At 42.4% G+C, this 20,290-nt stretch overlaps 3 protein-coding genes across 4 annotated transcripts; 2 read left to right on the top strand and 1 right to left on the bottom strand.

Moving 5' to 3' along the window:
* Positions 1-872: 872 nt before the first annotated feature.
* Positions 873-11,720, bottom strand: aplf (aprataxin and PNKP like factor). Its single transcript, XM_022214458.2, has 10 exons — positions 9,087-11,720; positions 8,474-8,545; positions 6,097-6,260; positions 5,511-5,664; positions 4,334-4,460; positions 3,857-4,047; positions 2,744-2,997; positions 2,518-2,637; positions 2,375-2,421; positions 873-1,902 (listed from the first exon to the last, which is right to left on the bottom strand). The coding sequence occupies exons 1-10, from the start codon at positions 9,177-9,179 to the stop codon at positions 1,694-1,696; spliced, it is 1,431 nt and encodes a 476-aa protein (XP_022070150.1). The 5' UTR covers positions 9,180-11,720; the 3' UTR covers positions 873-1,693.
* Positions 11,721-11,724: 4 nt separating this feature from the next.
* On the top strand, positions 11,725-14,194 carry LOC110965418 (F-box only protein 48). Of its 2 annotated transcripts, XM_051945577.1 has the most exons (3): positions 11,725-12,060; positions 12,421-12,617; positions 13,165-13,314. In XM_051945577.1, exons 1-2 carry the CDS (start codon positions 11,725-11,727, stop codon positions 12,604-12,606), a joined length of 522 nt encoding a protein of 173 aa, XP_051801537.1. In that variant the 3' UTR covers positions 12,607-12,617; positions 13,165-13,314. The 2 variants fall into 2 exon arrangements, with proteins under 2 accessions (XP_051801537.1, XP_022070154.1); XM_022214462.2 differs by lacking the exon at positions 12,421-12,617 and having other exon boundaries at positions 11,725-12,021; positions 13,165-14,194.
* A 440-nt stretch (positions 14,195-14,634) lies between these two features.
* On the top strand, positions 14,635-20,178 carry cnrip1a (cannabinoid receptor interacting protein 1a). Its single transcript, XM_022214461.2, has 3 exons — positions 14,635-14,922; positions 16,307-16,451; positions 17,760-20,178. The coding sequence occupies exons 1-3, from the start codon at positions 14,744-14,746 to the stop codon at positions 17,922-17,924; spliced, it is 489 nt and encodes a 162-aa protein (XP_022070153.1). The 5' UTR covers positions 14,635-14,743; the 3' UTR covers positions 17,925-20,178.
* Positions 20,179-20,290: the final 112 nt, after the last annotated feature.

Consider the following 20,290-nt stretch of genomic DNA (forward strand, 5'->3'; position numbering starts at 1 on the left):
CTGGTGTTTCTGATTTAAAACGGAGAATAATCTGTGAATAAAAAGCTTCAGTGTTTTATTTGTCTTCCTTCCTGGTGTTCTGTGGAGCATCCAGAACCAGGTCATGTAGATCTGCTGGACACCACAAGGTCTGACATCCTGCTTGGTTCTGTTATTGTTCTATTGTGGCGGCTCAGTATTTTTTATGAAAACATTAAAATTTGGTTTTCACCTCAGAGTTCTTTTTAAACCACAGTTTGTCGCTGCAGCTTCAACGTTACCGGAACCAAAGTTTAGTTTCACCTAAAATATCATCAGAACAACCAGAAGTTAACGGAACATTTCAGCTTCTTTATCTACGACACAGAATAAGTGTAATCATCTGCTAGAACATTTTCTGTTATTTGTTGAATTTAATCAGTTTTTACATTTTAATATCAACGTAAATAACAGAAAATATTCTATTCATATGTTCACAATTTCAGAACAATGACTTCATCATTTTATTTCAACTTGTACTGTCAACATAGAGCAGCAAAACTCCCTGGACTGGACTTTGTGTTGGACTGGTTTTGGACTGGTCTTGTCCTAGTTCTTGGCTTGGCGTTTGAAGTGTTTTTAAGAGGCTGTGTTGTTTTTTAGTTTGTTTGTTTTTTGGCTGGTTCTGGGCTTTCAGGATGAATGCATCTTAAACCGTTCAGAACTCCAGTTTGTTGATTAAAAACAGTAAATATTTGACTTTTACTGAGAAAGTGCTTCAGATTTCTTAAAACATATGATGGGACATTTTATGACATTAAAATAGTTTCCCAATAATCTTCTGTTCATCAGTGAATCTGCAGATATTTGGTTTAACGATCTGCTGCTTCTGGAAAACATCAGCAGGACACTGGTCCGTTTTACAGGATGTATTTAAAGCAGAAGAGCACATTTACACGGATACAATAAGATAAAATACAAACAGAACAAACATTTTCTTTCATCGCCACAAAGATCATGTTGAAAGTCCCCGAACACAAAACTCACCTGACAACGTTTCTTCCTTTAAAAGGCACAAAAAGTCTGAATTATTACTTTATCAAGATCAGAAAAACTGATAGGTTCTGGTTCTGTTGAGATCAGCGCTCAAATCAGAGACAGATTTACCACTTTTGCACGGACTAATCAGTGATCCTAAGAGTTGTCGGTAGGTCTACTCTAGAACTTTCTCCAGGTGTCGGTAGGTCTACTCTAGAACTTTCTCCAGGTGTCGGTAGGTCTACTCTAGAACTTTCTCCAGTTGTCGGTAGGTCTACTCTAGAACTTTCTCCAGTTGTCGGTAGGTCTACTCTAGAACTTTCTCTAGTTGTCGGTAGGTCTACTCTAGAACTTTCTCCAGGTGTCGGTAGGTCTACTCGAGAACTTTCTCTAGTTGTTCTAGAGTAGACCTACTGACAACTGTCCAGATCATTGATTAATATCTTGGACCACCTCTATGGACTTTAAGAACCTGGAAATCTGGAAATATCCACAGTCTGAAGGTAGAACTCTGATCATTAATAAATTTACTGGAGATACAGAACCAGACACTGGCTGATTTTCCCTGAATTGATTCTGTTCTGAATTTTCGCTGTCAATGATCGACCTTCATCTGTTCAATGTTTGAGGCAGTTTGGATCCAGACGTCTGACTTATTTGTGTTTCCAGTCGAAGCTGGAAATGAAGTGACATGAATCTACTTCCTCCTCTTCAGGAAAGTCGCAGCTTCTCTCTGCAGCCGTTTGACGTCCTCCTTGCCCTCGTCATCCGACTCCGGAGGGACGTAGTCCGAGTCGTCGCCAACGTCCTCGCTGTCGTCGTCGATGAAGCTGTCATCGTACTCTTCGTCTTCATCCTCTTCGTCTTCGTCAGGAGTGTTTTTGGCGACGCGACGTGTAGCTCGAGCTGCAGAGATGTTAGCAGAAGCAACAGAATTATTTCATCCTGTTTGAGTTAAAGCCCCTTAATGAAAGCTTCAGTAGAACCAGACCAAACCACAGTAGAACCAGACCAAACCAGAGTAGAACCAGACCAAAACCACAGTAGAACCAGACCAAAACCACAGTAGAACCAGACCAAAACCAGTCTGAAACCAGTGTAGAACCAATCTGAACCCATTCAAACCAGGCCAACACCAGTCTACACCAGGTCCAGTGTGACTGAACCTCACTGAGACGATGGAACCTCAGAGGAACCGTGGTGAGTTCTCCACATTCTAAAGGATTCATTTGATCTGAATAGGAGAGTTTCTTTCATTTTAAAGAAGCTCTGATCTCCTGACACCATAAAAACTTTACTGTTATTGTTGTTATAACTAGAATCATGTCTATCTTAACTGTGTGTCTCATTTAGAGTCTCCACTGGTGAATCATCTCACCTGGTCTCCTGGTGTGTTTATATTCTTTCCTGTGTAGAGGGTTCTTCCTGCAGAACAAAGAGAGGAAATCAGGTCATGTTGATGGATGGATGGATGGATGATGGATGGATGATGGATGGATGGATGCTGCTAGGAGACGTGACCTGTAGCAGTCGGTGCCGTAGGGACATTCAGGTCGGTCCTCGTCGTCTTCGTCCTCCTCCTCTTCCTCGTAGTCGGTGTCTCCAGGGTGACTGCACTCCTGGAAGTGAAGCGGGTTCTTCCTGGAAACCAAACATGGAAGTGATGAGAGGAGTGAAACCTCAGAGGTTCTGTTGGGGTTTCACTCGAACCTTTAAGCAACCAGCTCATCACCACTGAGCCACGTACCTGTAGCAGTCCTTCCCGTATGGACACGCCGTCCTGACTGGGCATTTGGACGGAGGCTGGACGGACGCCGAGCTGCCGTTCGACTCCACGGACTCAGCTTCTTTAGCTGTGAGTTTGCTTTTCGGCTTCTTGTCCGTCTCAGATTCACTGATTTCAGACGTCCGTGTTGAGGTGTTTCCTTTTCCTGACGCCGCAGGGAAGTTGTCAGACTCACCGCTGAGTTCAGACCTGCTGGGTTCTTCTGACAGAACATCCTGAAGGTCAAAGATACCAGGTTTAATCTATCAGAAAAACACCACACACAGGAAACAAAAACGCCACAAAAAGCCAAAACAACCAAAACAGAACCAAAACAACCACAAAGAGAAACAAAACAACCACAAAGACACACAAAACAACCAAAACAGAACCAAAACGACCACAAAGAGAAACAAAACGACCACAAAGAGAAACAAAACAACCACAAAGAGAAACAAAACAACCACAAAGACACACAAAACAACCAAAACAGAACCAAAACAACCACACAGAGACACAAAACAACCACAAAGACACACAAAACAACCAAAACAGAACCAAAACAACCACACAGAGACACAAAACAACCACAAAGAGACACAAAACAACCACAAAGAGAAACAAAACAACTACAAAGAAGCACAAAACAACCAAAGAGACACAAAACAACCACAAAGAGAAACAAAACAACCACAAAGAGGCACAAAACAACCAAAGAGACACAAAACAACCACAAAGAGACACAAAACAATCACAAAGAGAAACAAAACAACCACAAAGAGACACAAAACAACCAAAACAGAACCAAAACAACCACACAGAGACACAAAACAACCACAAAGAGACACATAACAACCACAAAGAGAAACAAAACAACTACAAAGAAGCACAAAACAACCAAAGAGACACAAAACAACCACAAAGAGAAACAAAACAACCACAAAGAGGCACAAAACAACCAAAGAGACACAAAACAACCACAAAGAGAAACAAAACAACCACAAAGAGGCACAAAACAACCAAAGAGGCACAAAACAACCAAAGAGGCACAAAACGGCCACAAAATGACACAAATAAAACCAAATAAAGCTGAACCTTTTCAGTCTGACGTTTTTCTTCTCTGTTGCTCATCTTCCTCGTCCTCTTCCTCGGTCTTTCCTCTTCTTCCTCGCTAAGCTCCGCCTCCACAGGTGAGGATGACACAGTGGGTGTGGCCCGTGCTGCCGCCGCTCGTTTACTGCTGACTGACACTGCAGGAGATTTACCTCCTTTCACAGCCGAGGGAGCTGAACACAAAGAAACATGTTTGACGAGGAAACAAACAAAAACACTGCCCCCTACAGACAGACACAGGAACTACAGAAACACTGCCCCCTACAGACAGACACAGGAACTACAGAAACACTGCCCCCTACAGACAGACACAGGAACTATAGAAACACTGCCCCCTACAGACAGACACAGGAACTACAGAAACACTGCCCCCTACAGAAACACTGCCCCCTACAGACAGACACAGGAACTACAGAAACACTGCCCCCTACAGACAGACACAGGAACTACAAATGCTACCTTTCTGGGAGGACGAAGGCCTCGGAGCTGCCACAGCCGCCATCATCCATGCAGGTAAAACTCTCCTCCTGGTTACAGACGGGGCATCATCTCTCTGAACATCCTCCACTAGTCGAGCTGAGTCTTCCTGCAGGAAACAAAAGAGAAAGCTGCTTCATGATTGGCTGCTCACCTCCACACAGTGATCCATGCTAAATGTGACAAACTAAACATCCTAAAGGACGGTGCAGCTAATATTTACTTACTTTCAAACATTAAACTTAATTTATTTATGTTGTCCAAACCAATAAAATAAATAAATTAAAAACAGAAAAGTGATGAATTATGAAACTGTGAAATCTAGAAATACATGAAGAAAGGAAAAATTCTGAGATCGACAGAAGAAACTGTTGATGCTGCAGCAATCAGCCTTTTGACCGACAATTTAAAAATTAATATTTTATTGATGTTAACAGTCCAATCATCAACGTCTCTCATTTAGTTTCTCTTTCTTTTTGTACTAGTTTCTGATTTTTTTGTGGTGCTTTTCTGTCTCTTTCTCGTCATTTTGCTTTTTTTTATGCCAAGTTGTGTCTTTTAGTGGAAATTTTGTGTTTTGTTTTATCTTCAGACATTCATGCTGCATCTAGAATCATCATCTCCTCAACAGGTTTCATGCAGCCCCATATCATCCTTAATTCCGTTCTTCACTGTCAGGACTATGCATTCACTGTGCTCGTAACGGTTTAGGTCGTTTTTCATTACCTCTGAGTACCACCTCATCGTGGGTGGAGTCGTCATAGCACGACGGCCCAGCCACGGAGTTAGCATTGATGGCTAACTAGCTAGCTTACTGTCTGCACATAAAAGACAACGTTCCTTTCAAAATATACTTGTTTAAAGTGAGCTCACCACCAATGGGATAAATAATGTAAAAGATTATTGAAGTCTCAAACATTCACTGGTTTTCATGAAGGACTCGCTCTAGTGTGTCATCACTCCCTGTCCAATCAGTGTCCTGGACTCCGTAGACGTCACATTATTGGCTCAACTCAGCTCACTGGGAACCCTGGTCGAGTAGGAACCAAAATAGTAGCTGGTACCAGGAACTACGTCCCAATGGAAAACCTCACAAACTGAGTAGAGTTGAGCCGAGTAGGAGCTGGTGGAAAAGCACCATAATTAAGACTCAGCAAACCTGTTTGGGACTGCTGCTGGGACTGTTGGTGTCCTCGATGTTTGATGGAGCTGCTGGTGTCAGAACGTCCTGAGGTGGACTCTGGTTCTGCTTCTGGTCTGGTCCAGCAGCAGGAGAAAGCTGAAGTTCCTCCTCGTCAAACATCTGGCTGTTTCTGCGGGAAACAACACACAGAAATGTGAAGCTTCTGAAAGTCCATTTTCCTTTATTTCAAACTTTCCTGAGTGCTGCCGTTAGAATATGGACTTGAATTCTCCATGAGCTTCGGCTGGTTTGAACAGTGGGAACATTTGTTGGAGTGTCCTCTTCGGTCCGTTTGATCTAAACTTCAAACAAGCATCAGGATAAAGCAGAGGAAAGCAATCAGAGATCAAAGATGACCGACACCCAACAAAAACCCCACGGTCTGCCTATATGCTGGCTTTTAATTGAGCCATCAGGTACCAGTGAAACCCACACAGATCAAAGGTGAGACATTAATTTAATGAAGACTTCATTAATTATTCATGGGGACGTCGTGAGTGAGATTCATCTCTTGATCTTCATGCATTAACATGGAGAGGAGCGTATCTGAGGTGGTGAGTACCTGGGAGTGTGTTCCTCTCCGCCCACCGCCACCACCTCGTAGATGAACCGACCCGGCAGCAGCGAGAACAAGTCTCCATGATGGAGGAGGTGCCAGGAGTCTTTCTGCAGAGGCCGAGGCTCATCGCTTAAGGACGACTGAACGAAGCAGGGATTCAGGTGGATCTGCAGAAACCAAAAAAACAAAACCAGGGAAGGTAAAAGTTAGAGGTCACGGCAGCAACAGTTACCAGTCACACGATTCTGAACTTCATTAGTGTCATCAACAATCATCATGGTCGTTTTGCGTCTTTATGTGGCCATTTTGTGTCTCTTTTTGGTTCGTTTTTGTCACTTTTTTGTCTTTTTGTGTTTTGCTTTATCTTCAGACCTTCATCTAGAAATGTCTTCAGCACCTTCTGACCTCATGCAGCCCCAGATCATCACACCTCCACCTCCGTGCTTCACTGTCAGTACCATGCATCCACTGTGGTAGTCCTGGTCAGGTTCTCACCAAACATCTGGACTCCATCTGAACCCAACTCATTGATCTTCATCTGACCAAAGAATGTTCTCCAGCATCCATCAGGCTTCTTCTCATGTTCTTCAGCAAACTTTCATCTGGAAGTTTAGTTCTGAGCAGCAGCCAGGTTTAGTTCTGGTCCTCCGTCCATAGAGGCTGATGTTCTGAAGGTTCCTTCACACTAACTCTGGTTTCCATGGAGAACCCCTGAACCAAGTCTGAAGCAGCTGATGTCTGTTTTTACAGCTGGATGGAGAAAGTAGTTCACTGTCTGTGGAGTCATTTTAGGAGCTCTGATTAGTGGAACTATGACTCCTTCTAGACCTCCTGATTAGTGGAACTATGACTCCTTCTAGACCTCCTGATTAGTGGAACTATGACTCCTTCTAGACCTCCTGATTCCTGCTGACTCTGTGCTTCGCTGGTTCTTAGTTGCTCACTGATCTTCTTGGATCTTTTCCATCTTTGTCGAGTCTCTCAGTCAGATCTTTCACTTTGTTGATGCAGTTTGACTGATTGGAAATCACAGTTGGACTAAAAACAACACGGTTTCTGAGGTGACCCAGTTCAGAACCCCAACATGTCCGTGGTGTTGTTCTGGGCTCGACTGATGGAGCATCAGTTCAACCACTGAGGTTCCACTTCAGTCAGTTTCTGTCCATCAGAAGCTTCTCTGTTAAAGAACCGACCGTCGATAGCTGTGGATGGTTTACTTCACATTCTGACGCCCTGCAGGAGGAAACCTTCAGCTGACGGACAGATCTCCAATGAAGAAGGAATGAAGATGAACTTCTGGTGGCGCTGCAGAGCCTCTGGCTGCATCATTGATTCCACATCTGACTTGAAATGGACGAGAAGCTGTGCACCGTTCATTATTCTCCTGGAAAGAACCTCTAAGTCATTTAAACAAACGGTGATTTATGTCTTTAACCCTGCAGACCTTCGTCCTGCTGATGAGTATCTGTGGAGCTGCACAGAGGGGACATTTGCTTCAGGACCCACGGTGATGTTTCATGAGCTGAAAGATGCTTCTCATCGTCTTAAAAATGAAAACGTCTTATGAAACGTTGCCTCCAGTTTAAAAGGGTTAATGTTGGACAAAGTGATGCTGATTACAGAAACTAGTGAAGCAACAGCAGAGGGACCTTCATCTGGAGAGGAAACCAGTATTTACAAATTAAATGGAGTCATTTCAGTTGATATTTAAAAGTAATTTCTGAGGATTTTTCTCCTTTCAGCCCTGAACATGAAATGTGATGCTCAGTTTGTGGTCATTTTCTGTCTCTTTTGTGGTAATTTTGTGTCTCTTTGAGGTTGTTTTGTGTCTCTTTGTGGTCATTTTGTGTATTATTGTGGTTATTTTCTGTCTCTTCTGTGTTTTTTGTGGTAATCATCTCTCTTTGTGGTCGTTTTCTGTTTCTTTGTGGTCATTTTCTTTCTTTCTGGTGGGTTTGTGTATTATTGTGGTTATTTTCTGTCTTTTTGTGGTTATTTTGTGTTGTTTTGCAGTAATTTTCTGTGTTTGTGGTAACAACTGGAGTCAGTTCAGTTGATGTTTAAAGTAATTTCTGAGGTTTATCTGTTTTCAGTCCTCAACATAAAATTTGAACATAAACGTTTCTTCTAGTTTCCTAAAAGGTCAGCAGCAGTTCAGCCATAAATTACAGGAGATTTACAGAAACTTCTGAGCTAACTGATGAAAACAGAGCTGCCGTTGATGTATTTAAGTTTAAAGTCAAAGTGCATTAAAATCAAGGAAACATGAACTTTCCAACGGTCCCTGAACTCATCATCTGTTCCATCTGAAGAAAATCAGGAGCTCTGACATTTAAATATTGTTTGGCAGAGAGAGACGTTTATAAAAAGCAGAACATACCGGTTTGAGCCTCAGCTGTCCGTTCAGGTTCTCCAGCAGCCCGTGTTGTCTGGAAACTCTTTTATCGCTGACCTGAGACGACACACAACAGATCCATCATTCTAATGAATAAAAGTACAGATATAAAACTGGACAGAACAGCTCAGCTAGTTTTCTGACACCAGCAGGAGTTAAACCATGTTACTAAAAATCTGTCGACCGCATATCAAAGCAGACTTTTCCTTATACTGACTCCTGCACAATAATCTATAGGACCAGACTTCATTGAAAACATCCCCAATTTTACACCAGACTCCATTCAACATCACATCACTTGTTCCAGGTATAATCCTTATTTCTTTTTGTTGGGGACTTTTCTGGAAAACACAAAAATACGAATGCATCTGCACAAAAACTTCTTGTAGCAGTCTTTATTCGGATTTTAGTCATTTTTAGACTCACAGTCAGAGGGAACCTGATTGTTTTCTGTCAGGATCTAATGTTTCTGTACAAACATCTACAGCACCAGACTTCAGGGAAACTTTACTAAATTCTAGACTTGATTTTATTCATGTCCCTGCGTGTATCTGATCACTTATTATCAATTGATGACAGATGGACCGGGTGGACTCACTCCCAGGAACGGACCGCGGCCCACGACCGTCTCCCCCGGCGGCAGGTGGACGGGATCCCCGCCGTCCACCGGGACCAGGTCGAAGTCGGACATGACGGTCCCGTCCAGGTGGTTCTGGCAGCTTTAGGCAGAATTAACTTTTCCGAGTCTTGCTTCCTCAGGACAGGAAGTTCTGTTACCCCCGGGGCAGGTCTAGGAGGAGCCGGGCGGTGCTTAACTGCCCCTCTATCTACCTGCCGGGGGTTCGAATGAGGTCGATTCTGTGTGGAAGTGGAAAGAGCAGGAGAGAAAACAGCCACAACTTCTGCTCCCACGATCCTACACTTCCGGGATGCATCGGAGTCTGCGCAGTAGGCTTCACGCAGAACTCTATTCTGAATCCAACCGTTTTTACAAAAGTTCCTGTTTCTATGCAAAGTTTTTGTACATATGAAATAAACCGAGGCGGATTACCACTAAAGAGAGGCTGATCTTAAATTGGGATACACGAAACATAAAGAAATGCTTGTTTTACACCACTGTACACAACTGTTTTCGTTGTCTCTGTATTTAGTTTGATTCACTTTGCGTCTCTCAGGTTGTTTTCAGACATTTCCATCTCTGTAGTCTTTTTTATTTTTTTGTCATTTACCCATTGTTACAAAAATAAAAAAAGAAATTCAAAAAACTTATTTGGAAGAGGTTTGTGTTACACATTCAAATATGATTCTGTTTGTTTAAAAAAAATAGACAAATGATTTATTTAATTTGTATTATTATTTAATCAAAAGTAGCGCCGAATTAATGAGGCATGTTAATGAATCCAGAAAATATTTAATGTTTGATTTTTCGCCGTTAAATCACTTCACACGTTTGGGATTTCTCCTTAAAATAGCAGATTATTGAACGGAGTCTGGCCTGCTCTCGGTTAAAGTGAATTTTTTAAAATCCACAATAAAATCTGTTCGTGATCATACAACACTTTTAAATCTATCGGTGCAAAAAAAATAACAAATTGCGAACTATAATCGAAAGGATTTTTTGATTAGCGTGTTTTTAAATGTATTAATTTAACGGTCGTGTGAGCCTAGTGCGCATGTCAGGGACGTATGAGCCCAGTGCGCGTGTCAGCGACACCACGTGATGCCGTGTGTGTGTAAACAACCGTTGGGACATTTAAACGGTCAGCTGTCCGAGAACCGGAGCGACCAACCGACGGTAAGACACCGGTATTCAGACCGCTAGCCCCGCCGCCTTCTCCTTCAAACCGCCGATACACGTTCACCGTCGCCGTTTCTCCGGTAAAAAAAGGCGTTTGGTGTGAAAATGGGAGAAAAAGGAGTGTGTTTGGGCCGCTGTTAGCCTGCTAGCCGAGCTGCTGCTAGCGGGGCGGAGGCGACAGAACGCGTTTCAGTAATAATTCACTGGGATGTGAACAAAGTCCGCCTCAGTCCGAGAAACAACAGACAGAAAACACTTAGTTTAATGGACAGCTGCTCCTGGACGGTTAGAAAGAGACAGAGTCATTCTGTGGACATTTTGTGTTTTTTCTGGTTCTTCCTAGTTATTTTGTGTTGTTTTTGTGTTAACTTTCTGCCTTTGTTGTCATTTTGTTTCTCTTTGTGATCATCTTGTGTTGTTTTTGTGGTCTTTCTTTGTCCATTTGTCTTTTTTGTGTGTATTATTGTGGTCATTCTGCGTTGTTTCTGTCATTTTGTGGTGATTTTGTGCTTATTTTGGGTCTCTGTGCTCGTTTTGTGAAGCTTTATGGTTATTTTGTGTCATTCCGAGCTCTTATTGGTAATTTTCCGCTGCTTTTTGTGATCATTTTGTGTTGTTTCTGGCTCTTTGTGTTTATTGTGCGTCCTTTTCTACTCAGCTTTTGTGTTTTTGCAGTAATTGTGTCCTTCTGCATCCTGAAGTGGCTGATTTGTGTGTTTTCTATCATTTTACTTCCATTTGTGTTTAGTTTTTATCAGAACTCAGATGAGATTTTCTTAAAATTTCTCTACGATGATTAGAAAAATAGTTCAAAAAGAGAAAAGACATTAAAAATCACTTAAAATCTTTCCAGACTGACTCAATTTGAAAATTAATTAAAACTTGTCTAAGTTATGAAAAATATATCCAAAAAGACTTGATGTGTGTCTGTAGTTATTGTAACCTGTCCAAAATGACAAGAAATGCATAAAATGACTAAAAAATATGCCTTAACTAGACTCAAACAATAGTTCAAAATCACAAAAAGATGTTAAAAAGATTTAAAATATTTGAAATATGTACAAAACTTGCCTCATATTACTCCAAAATGACCTTAAATTGTCCAGTGTTCAATGTCACAAGTCTGTCTACTGGACTGATGAAGTTCTGAGGCTCAGAAATGATGGAAAACGTCCATTAAAAAGTGATAAATCTGGACCCACCTCTATGGACTTCAAGGACCTGAAATGTTCTAAGTGAGACTAAACTTAAAGACTGGAAGCAGGAAAGGAGAACGTCCCCTGGAGAGAGTTCTAGAGTAGAACTCTGATCATTAATGAACACAAACTATAGTAGATAAAACAAAGGTTCCCTGAAGGTGAGAGTTTCCTGCTGTGGCGCCACCAGACTGTTGGATGTTTCCTCTGATTTGATTTCCTGTGTTTTTAGCTGCTCCGATATGCAATATGAACCCTCGAGGTCCTCGCCAGCGTTTCTCCTCTGTGAAGGTCGACCCGCCGTGACACCGGACGCCGACCGTCCTCAGAACTTTGCGGAGACGCTGCCAACGGAGATGAGTGTGAGGATCTTCGGCGAGCTGGACGCAGAGAGTCTTTGCAGCGCCTCGCGGACCTGCAGACTTTGGCATCACATCATCGAGCAGAGCGAGCAGCTGTGGAGGAGGCAGTGTCTGCTGGTCCGAGCCGTCTGCAGGAGGGAGGTGGACGGAGACCGAAGGGACGGACTGTCCTGGAAGGTAGAAGACCACCGCTGTCAACTACAGCTTATAACGCTGGTGAAGTCCATGTTTATCATCAGTCTGTAGCCTACAATGACTCCTAGAACTCTGGATTTATGGTGGAATCGTTCAAACATGAATCTTTGTCACAACAACAATCATATATTTGGTTTCTTTGTAGATTTATTAAATGTGTTGTGGAAATATGACTAAATATGCAGGATCAGAAATTTTAATATTTTCACCTCATTTCGGTTCTTTTGGTTTCAGTCTTCTGGTTTGTCTTTGCTTCGTCTGGACACTTTACCTACCATCAAGCATGGAGGTGGAGGTATCATTATACTGTCATTTTAACTGACTCAAGTCTGAGACAGACATTTCAACTAAAATTGTGGTCTTTCTAACTTGGTTCTTCAGGTTCTTGATGGGTCTAAGTCAGGACTTTGGGGAGACAAGTCTAGAACCTTCACTCCAGAACCTTCATTCCAGCCTGATGGAACCATTTCTTTACCACGTCTGATGTGTGTTTGGGTTCATTGTCTGGTTGAAACATCCATCTGTGTCCAAGATCAACCTTCTGCTGATGGTTTTAGGTTCTCCTGAAGAACGTGGAGGTGATCCTCCTTCTTCATTATTCCATTTACTTGGTGGAAAGCTCCAGTTCCTCAGAGCATGATACTGCCACCTCCATGCTGGATGATAGGTTTGGTGTTCTTGGGGTTAAAGGCCTCACCTTCAGTTTTTGTTCCATCTGACCACAGAACTTTCCTCCAGAAGGTCTTTTCTTTTTCTTTCTAGATTTAAATTGCGTCCAAAGAAAGTCTAAACCCAAAATTGATAATTCAAATTTCTGTTTGTGTATTTCTGATCCAGTAGATTCTGTCAGATTTCCAGAAAACCTTTCATAAATCTATGAAAGAACCAAAATGATTGTTGTTGTGACAAAGACTCATGTTTTAATGGTTCCATCATTAAATCCAGAGTTCCAGAAGTCACTGTAGACTCAGACTGATGATGAACATGGACTTACAGATGGAAGTTTCTGTAACTCTGAAAATATTTGTAGTTTGAAGGTAAAATGTTGCAGTAAAGTTAAATACGCTAAAGTTCTGGGTTTCAGGGGGAACCAACTGATCATCTCTGGAACATGTTTGCCTTCAGGTCACTCTGGGCAGGAACTACAGCCGCTGCTGTCTGAAGCGTGATTGGCTGAGAGGACGTTTCAGCCAGGTGAGGTCGGCCGACGAGCTGAGCGGCAGGAAGATGACGTCACTGGACGCCGAGACGTGGGGAGAAATCCTGCAGGCCGAGCTGGACAGATGATCGCTGAACAGAAGAGAGCTGGACAGATGATCGCTGAACAGAAGAGAGCTGGACAGATGATCGCTAAACAGAAGAGAGCTGGACAGATGATCGCTGAACAGAAGAGAGCTGGACAGATGATCGCTGAACAGAAGAGAGCTGGACAGATGATCGCTGAACAGAAGAGAGCTGGACAGATGATCGCTGAACAGAAGAGAGCTGGACAGATGATCGCTGAACAGAAGAGAGCTGGACAGATGATCGCTGGACAGAAGAGAGCTGGACAGATGATCGCTGAACAGAAGAGAGCTGGACAGATGATCGCTGGACAGAAGAGAGCTGGACAGATGATCGCTGAACAGAAGAGAGCTGGACAGATGATCGCTGAACAGAAGAGAGCTGGACAGATGATCGCTGAACAGAAGAGAGCTGGACAGATGATCGCTGAACAGAAGAGAGCTGGACAGATGATCGCTGAACAGAAGAGAGCTGGACAGATGATCGCTGAACAGAAGAGAGCTGGACAGATATCAAAGTAGTTTAAATCAATCCTTTAAGAAAGTTCCTTGAAGACGTTTCACCTCTCATCCAAGAGGCTTCTTCAGTTCTGGTGGTTGGTGTTGCCTTCAAGGAACTTTCTTAAAGTCCAGTGGATTGATTTAAACTACTTTGGAGAACCATGACCTGGATGAATGAGAACCTACACAGACTTCTAGCTGGACAGATGATGGAGCACTTCTCAATGCCTCAGTTTTAACTTTAATATATACTTTTATACTGTACATATTTAATTTTTTATTAAGAAACAAAAAGATCATGCAGAATGAAATGTTTGATTGTTTTGATGTAAATGTGGCTCAGATGCAATAAATCTCATGTTTGAGGCTCAGCTGCTGTTTTTATCGTCACAATTATTGTTTTCTCAAGAAGAGCTGCAACACTTAGTTAATAACTATTATTCTCCAAATTTCTTATAATTAATTAATCACTAATTAAACAGATTTTCAATAAAAACTGTTTAGATTCTATAATCACAGGGCTTTCAGTGTGAATGCTTCCTGGTTTCTTTCTTTCATCACAAAGAAGATCTTCGGACAAAACGAGACACGAGAAAACTCTGATCCACGTTTTTACACATTTTCTGTCATTTTAGAAAAAATACTGTAGGTTTTTGATGTGGATATTATTCACAGTTTGTTTGTTTTACATTTGACGTAAATATTTTCATACATATTGATAGATATTATTGATGATTTAACAAGCATAAAAGTCAGTAGAACACTAACCTGTTTCTAAGAACATCAGCTGATCGGTGCAGAAGGAGCTCCATTGTTTGCTGCTGTTCCTGCTGCCGCCGCTGGGGGCGCAGCTCCTCTCAGCATCCGGCCTCAGCATCACCGAGAAACGACACCGACACCGACAGCAGCTCAGCCCGGACATGGACGACGTCCCGCCGATCATCACCGTGGCCATCGCCCTGCGGATCCAGCCCAACGACGGGCCCGTGTTCTTCAAGGTGGACGGAACCCGCTTCGGCCAGAACCGGACCATCAAGCTGCTCACCGGCTCCAAGTACCGGATCGAGGTGGTGCTGCGGCCCGGTACCGTGGAGGCCACGTAAGACCCGTTTAAAGGCGGCTGCTGGCTGCATTCTGTCGTCCCGGTTCCGCTCCCGGAGCTGCAGCAGCTGCAGGCCGCAGCGGCAGCTCGGAGGCGCGGATCAGGTGTCGGTGATGAACCGGTCACCGATTACCGGAAAAAGGAGCAAAATCCTCCGTTTTTGCCTCCGCGCGTTCATCAGAAACCTGTCATTTACAGAATATTTCCTTTTTGTTTCACAGATGCGTCGTTAAAACACGGAAAATACCGACAAACGTTCAGAACCGGTCCGTTACCGTCCACGTTAATGTCAGATATTCACGTATTTCTGCCGAGCTGAGATGTTCAGGCTGAAGATGAGGAGATCTCTGGAGTAAATACCTGTAAAGGTGTGAGGACCAGAGTCTGAAGACAGAACCTGAGAAAAATAATAAAGAACCTTCCTGTAGTCTGATGCTGAGGTAGAACCAGAACAACCAGCTGGTGGTCCAGAGGCGGTCCAGAGGTGGTCCAGAGGTGGTCCAGAGGTGGTCCACAGATGGTCCAGAGGTGGTCCAGAGAAAACCAGTTTCTGTCCTCTGAGCTTCCACACCATCAAACCTTTATTTACACCTCAAGAGGCCGATTCATTTTCATTTTCTGTCTTTTGTTATTATTCTCTGTCTTTGTTGTTATTTTGTCTCTGTGATTGTTTTGTTGTAATTTTGTGTGTCTTTTTTGTCATTTTGTGTCTTTTTGTTGTCATTTTGTGTCATCTTTGTCATTTTGTGTCTTTTTTTGTCATTTTGTTGGGTTTTTTTCATTTTGTGTCTTTTTGTTGTCATTTTGTCTTTTTTGTCATTTTGTGTCTTTTTGTGTCTTTTTGTTATTTTGTGTCTCTGTGTTTTCTTTGTGTTTTCCATTAAAAAGTGATGTTCCATCAAACATAAAAACGTAATTTTTCACCTTCAGAGGCAGATCCTTTCTCTGTGATTGGAGCTTTAATCGTGTAGTTTGGTGCCACTGAGGGTCTTTATGAGACGAAATATTCAGACGGAGTTTTCTGTATTTATGGCCGATATTCTGACAGTCAGCAGCAGCTCTGATGGTCAAACGGCTCCTGAGAACTTTGCAGGAAGAACGTTCCACTTTGGCAATATATTATGTTAGAAAAACGTTTTATAAACATCATCTGAGGCCTTGAAACATCTGGAGAACGTTTTTTGAATGTTGCTTTGAGAACGTTCCTCATAGAACATCATCTGTGTTCTGTCCACATCTTCTGGATGTTAAAACAGTACATTAACTTTACGAAAACATGTCAGGACGTTCTTTAAACATTCGATTAAAGTGTGTTCTTTAGATACGACTAGAACTTCTAGGAACGTTTCAGTTAATGAGAGGTTCTCCCTTCGTCCTGCAGCAACATGAACATCGGCGGTGTGGTCTTTCCTCTGGAGCAGCAGTCCAGAGACGCCGAGTCGGTGGTTTACCACGGCCTCTACGACACCGAAGGCGTTCCACATACGAAGAGCGGCGACCGGCAGCCGGTGCAGGTCAGCATCGAGGTGAGACGCTCCAAAAACAAGATCAGATTAGTAAAGATGTTTGATTTCCAGTTTATTGTCTCATTTAAACTCTGTTTCATACATAGAAGATATGATTCAAACAGAATGTAAATCTGCATGTCTGATGTAAGATAGCATAAAATATCTAAGATCACTATCATAAACAGCTCCAATCACTCTTCACTTGGCAGTTTCACCACCAGACAATCCGACTGACAGTCAGACAGTCTAACCTCCACAAACCCTTAAATAGTTCCTCCTTAAACAGTCTAACCACCACTAACCCTTAAATAGTTCCTCCTTAAACAGTCTAACCTCCACAAACCCTTAAATAGTTCCTCCTTAAACAGTCTAACCACCACTAACCCTTAAATAGTTCCTCCTTAGACAGTCTAACCACCACTAACCCTTAAATAGTTCCTCCTTAAACAGTCTAACCACCACTAACCCTTAAATAGTTCCTCCTTAGACAGTCTAACCTCCACAAACCCTTAAATAGTTCCTCCTTAGACAGTCTAACCACCACTAACCCTTAAATAGTTCCTCCTTAGACAGTCTAACCACCACTAACCCTTAAATAGTTCCTCCTTAGACAGTCTAACCACCACTAACCCTTAAATAGTTCCTCCTTAAACAGTCTAACCACCACTAACCCTTAAATAGTTCCTCCTTAGACAGTCTAACCACCACTAACCCTTAAATAGTTCCTCCTTAAACAGTCTAACCACCACTAACCCTTAAATAGTTCCTCCTTAGACAGTCTAACCACCACTAACCCTTAAATAGTTCCTCCTTAAACAGTCTAACCACCACTAACCCTTAAATAGTTCCTCCTTAGACAGTCTAACCACCACTAACCCTTAAATAGTTCCTCCTTAAACAGTCTAACCACCACTAACCCTTAAATAGTTCCTCCTTAGACAGTCTAACCACCACTAACCCTTAAATAGTTCCTCCTTAAACAGTCTAACCACCACTAACCCTTAAATAGTTCCTCCTTAGACAGTCTAACCACCACTAACCCTTAAATAGTTCCTCCTTAAACAGTCTAACCACCACTAACCCTTAAATAGTTCCTCCTTAGACAGTCTAACCTCCACAAACCCTTAAATAGTTCCTCCTTAGACAGTCTAACCACCACTAACCCTTAAATAGTTCCTCCTTAAACAGTCTAACCACCACTAACCCATTTATCATTGTTCATCAGGATCAGAAACTGCCGGGTTCAGAGGGTTAATATGCATGAAGCTTGAAGTTCCAGATCATTGATTGAACACTTTTGATGACGTCGGTTCCCTCTCTGTGCAGTTTAACAAGGCGGGAACCTTCGAGACGGTCTGGCAGGCCAAATACTACAACTACTATAAGAGGGAGCACTGCCAGTTCGGCAACAAGTTCAGCAACATCGAGTACGAGTGCAAACCCAACGAGACGCGAACCCTGATGTGGATCAACAAGGAGGCGTTCAACTGAGAGCCACTTCCTGTATCTCCAGCAGACAGACCAGCGGTTTGCTCTGCTGGCTTCAGGTTTCTGCTTTAAAGCTGCTGCTAACTGTAAAGGATCACTGCTCAGTCTTCCTCCCAGAAAAGATCATAGAAGAATTTGAAGCGCTGCAGCTTTAAAGCAGAGCGACAAAGGTTTTCTGATGAAGTTTAATGAACATCTCAAGTCTGTGTGTCCACTGCAGGGAAGTCTTTTTTTAAAGCTTTAAACATCAAAAACAACAAAAAATAGAGTTTAGATATGAAATAAAGTTTGGTAAGAACTCATGATAACCTAAAATAAAAATAGATCCAAACCAACAGGGCGACAGACTAAAAAAAACACTGAATCATGTAAAAGTACAAAATACAAAATGAAACTGAGCAATTTAAAGAGAGAGAGAACTCAGAGATGTCTTCTGTCTGCAGGACTTCACATAAATCAACAACAAATGAGGTGAAAAGAACTAAATCTGATCTGAAATGACAAAACCTCACATTTAAAATGACTGACTTTGTCTAAATTGACCTCAGAGTCGTCCAAAATGACTCAAAATTTAATTAAAATGTCAAATGTTTGTGAAAAACCCAAAGTTGGAACGATGGAAGTCAGAAAAAAATAATCAACGTTTCTTTGATTCTTTATTTAGAAAAAGAACAGCTGGTATCAGCACTGGATAAATGTATGTAGATATTTAAAGGGGCACCGAGGAAGATTTTAGCGGAAATGTAGCGTTGCCTACATTTCCTTTGAGCCTCGGCGCGCACTGTCGCAAACCGTCGTAAACGAGCGAGCGAGCCTCAGGAAAGCCGGCGGAGTTGAAATCATTGTTACCGAGCTAACGTTCAGTAGCTCCGAGCTAACGTTACATTAGCCAATACCCACACAGTGTTTTTGCCACAAAGTTAGTCAACTAAACCAGTCACAGTCAAACGAATCCCATAGTCTACTAACCACACATCGCAAGCAACACACACAAAAGACAAAAGAATTGTATCAAACTTACAAAGAGCTAAAGTTACGTACCTGTCTAGGAGAAGCACAGCCAGCTCAGCATCTGTTTTCATTCCTTTTTGCTCCCGGAATTCTCTCCACCTCTGAAATGCCTGTCCAAGATGAACTTGTCTTTTGCTTTTTTGTCGATCTGACAACCTTTTTGCTTGCAGACTTTGCTCCGTTCGCTTCCTTTTGCGCTCCATGTGTGCTGTCTTCTCAACCAACTCTCCGCTCTGCTACTGCTAAAAACAGCTAGCTCCGCTCTGCTACGCCCCGTCAGCGCACGCGCTCCGTATTTGCTGTAAATCGCTTCGTCTCTCACAGGAAACTCTAGACGAGTCGACAAAAAATTAATAAAATACAAATATTTACAAAACCAAAATGATTCATGAATTGAAAATGTGGGCATTAACAAGTGTAAATAACAAAGATTCATCCACATTAATATGAGACTTTGTTACGAGCATAAAAATCTTCCTCGTGCCCTTTAACTCTTTATATTTTTGTCTGCTTTGTTTACACTGCCTGCAGTTCACCTGAAAGCTCACAGCTCAGTCATCCACGGCTTCACGTTTGCACCCACATCTCTGAATTTTCAGTTTTTTATGAGCTTTGGTTTAACCAAAGGCTTAATTTTTGCCATTTAAAAAAAGTACTTGTAGAATGAAGTGATTTGACTGAAGTTGGAATCGGACATCTGACGTTTTGGTTCGTATATTTTAAAATGAATAAGGTGCATTTGAAAGCCACTGGTGAGTTTCAGGCTTCAGAGGCTTCATTCTGATGCAGCAGAAACCCTGAAGTGGATTCACAGACATGAAACTTGTTCCAGTGAGTCAGAAGAAGCAGGAAAGGGACGAGACCAGGATGGACCAGACCTGGACAAAAGAGAATCCTCATCCTGTTCTGCGTCTTCACAGGAAATAAAGTTTAGTAGCAGAAACACATTTTTGTTTTTTTATTATCAAATCTGAAATAAATGTCAGCTTTACGTTTGTGCTTCAGTTCAGACTGAACAAAGCAGGAAACAGGGACTATTTCCAGCGGCGGATGAACGTCTGCTGGGCCTCGGTGCTTCTGATCTTCTGCTTCCGTTGCATGGCCTCCTTCTTTTATTGCCAAATCTGATCCGTCCTTCGTCCCGTCGCTCACAAAGCGTCTCACCGCCTGAACTCTGCTGTTTTGTTTCGTGTAGAACTGACGAGTGTGAAGTGTGTTTGTGATTAAACCTGCGTGTCCAACCCCAGCTGCACGGCTGTTTTATACCAACGATAACGAAACCAGACGGCATCCATTCCATCCGAGACATTTTACAGTTTTCTGAAAATATTTTGACCTTAATTTAGAATTTTTTTCTG

The sequence above is a fragment of the Acanthochromis polyacanthus genome, chromosome 3 (assembly GCF_021347895.1).
Source record: "Acanthochromis polyacanthus isolate Apoly-LR-REF ecotype Palm Island chromosome 3, KAUST_Apoly_ChrSc, whole genome shotgun sequence".
Lineage (NCBI taxonomy): Eukaryota > Metazoa > Chordata > Actinopteri > Pomacentridae > Acanthochromis > Acanthochromis polyacanthus.

Coding starts and splice junctions, on each gene's coding strand:
- cnrip1a (XM_022214461.2), top strand. CDS start 14,744: ATGGACGACGTCCCGCCGATCATCACCGTGGCCATCGCCCTGCGGATC. Junction 14,923..16,306: donor CCCGGTACCGTGGAGGCCAC/GTAAGACCCGTT, acceptor TTCGTCCTGCAG/CAACATGAACATCGGCGGTG. Junction 16,452..17,759: donor CGGTGCAGGTCAGCATCGAG/GTGAGACGCTCC, acceptor CTCTCTGTGCAG/TTTAACAAGGCGGGAACCTT.
- aplf (XM_022214458.2), bottom strand. CDS start 9,179: ATGTCCGACTTCGACCTGGTCCCGGTGGACGGCGGGGATCCCGTCCAC. Junction 5,665..6,096: donor GGAGAGGAACACACTCCCAG/GTACTCACCACC, acceptor TGTTTCCCGCAG/AAACAGCCAGATGTTTGACG. Junction 1,903..2,374: donor TAAACACACCAGGAGACCAG/GTGAGATGATTC, acceptor ACATCTCTGCAG/CTCGAGCTACACGTCGCGTC.
- LOC110965418 (XM_051945577.1), top strand. CDS start 11,725: ATGCAATATGAACCCTCGAGGTCCTCGCCAGCGTTTCTCCTCTGTGAA. Junction 12,061..12,420: donor AACTACAGCTTATAACGCTG/GTGAAGTCCATG, acceptor TTGGTTCTTCAG/GTTCTTGATGGGTCTAAGTC.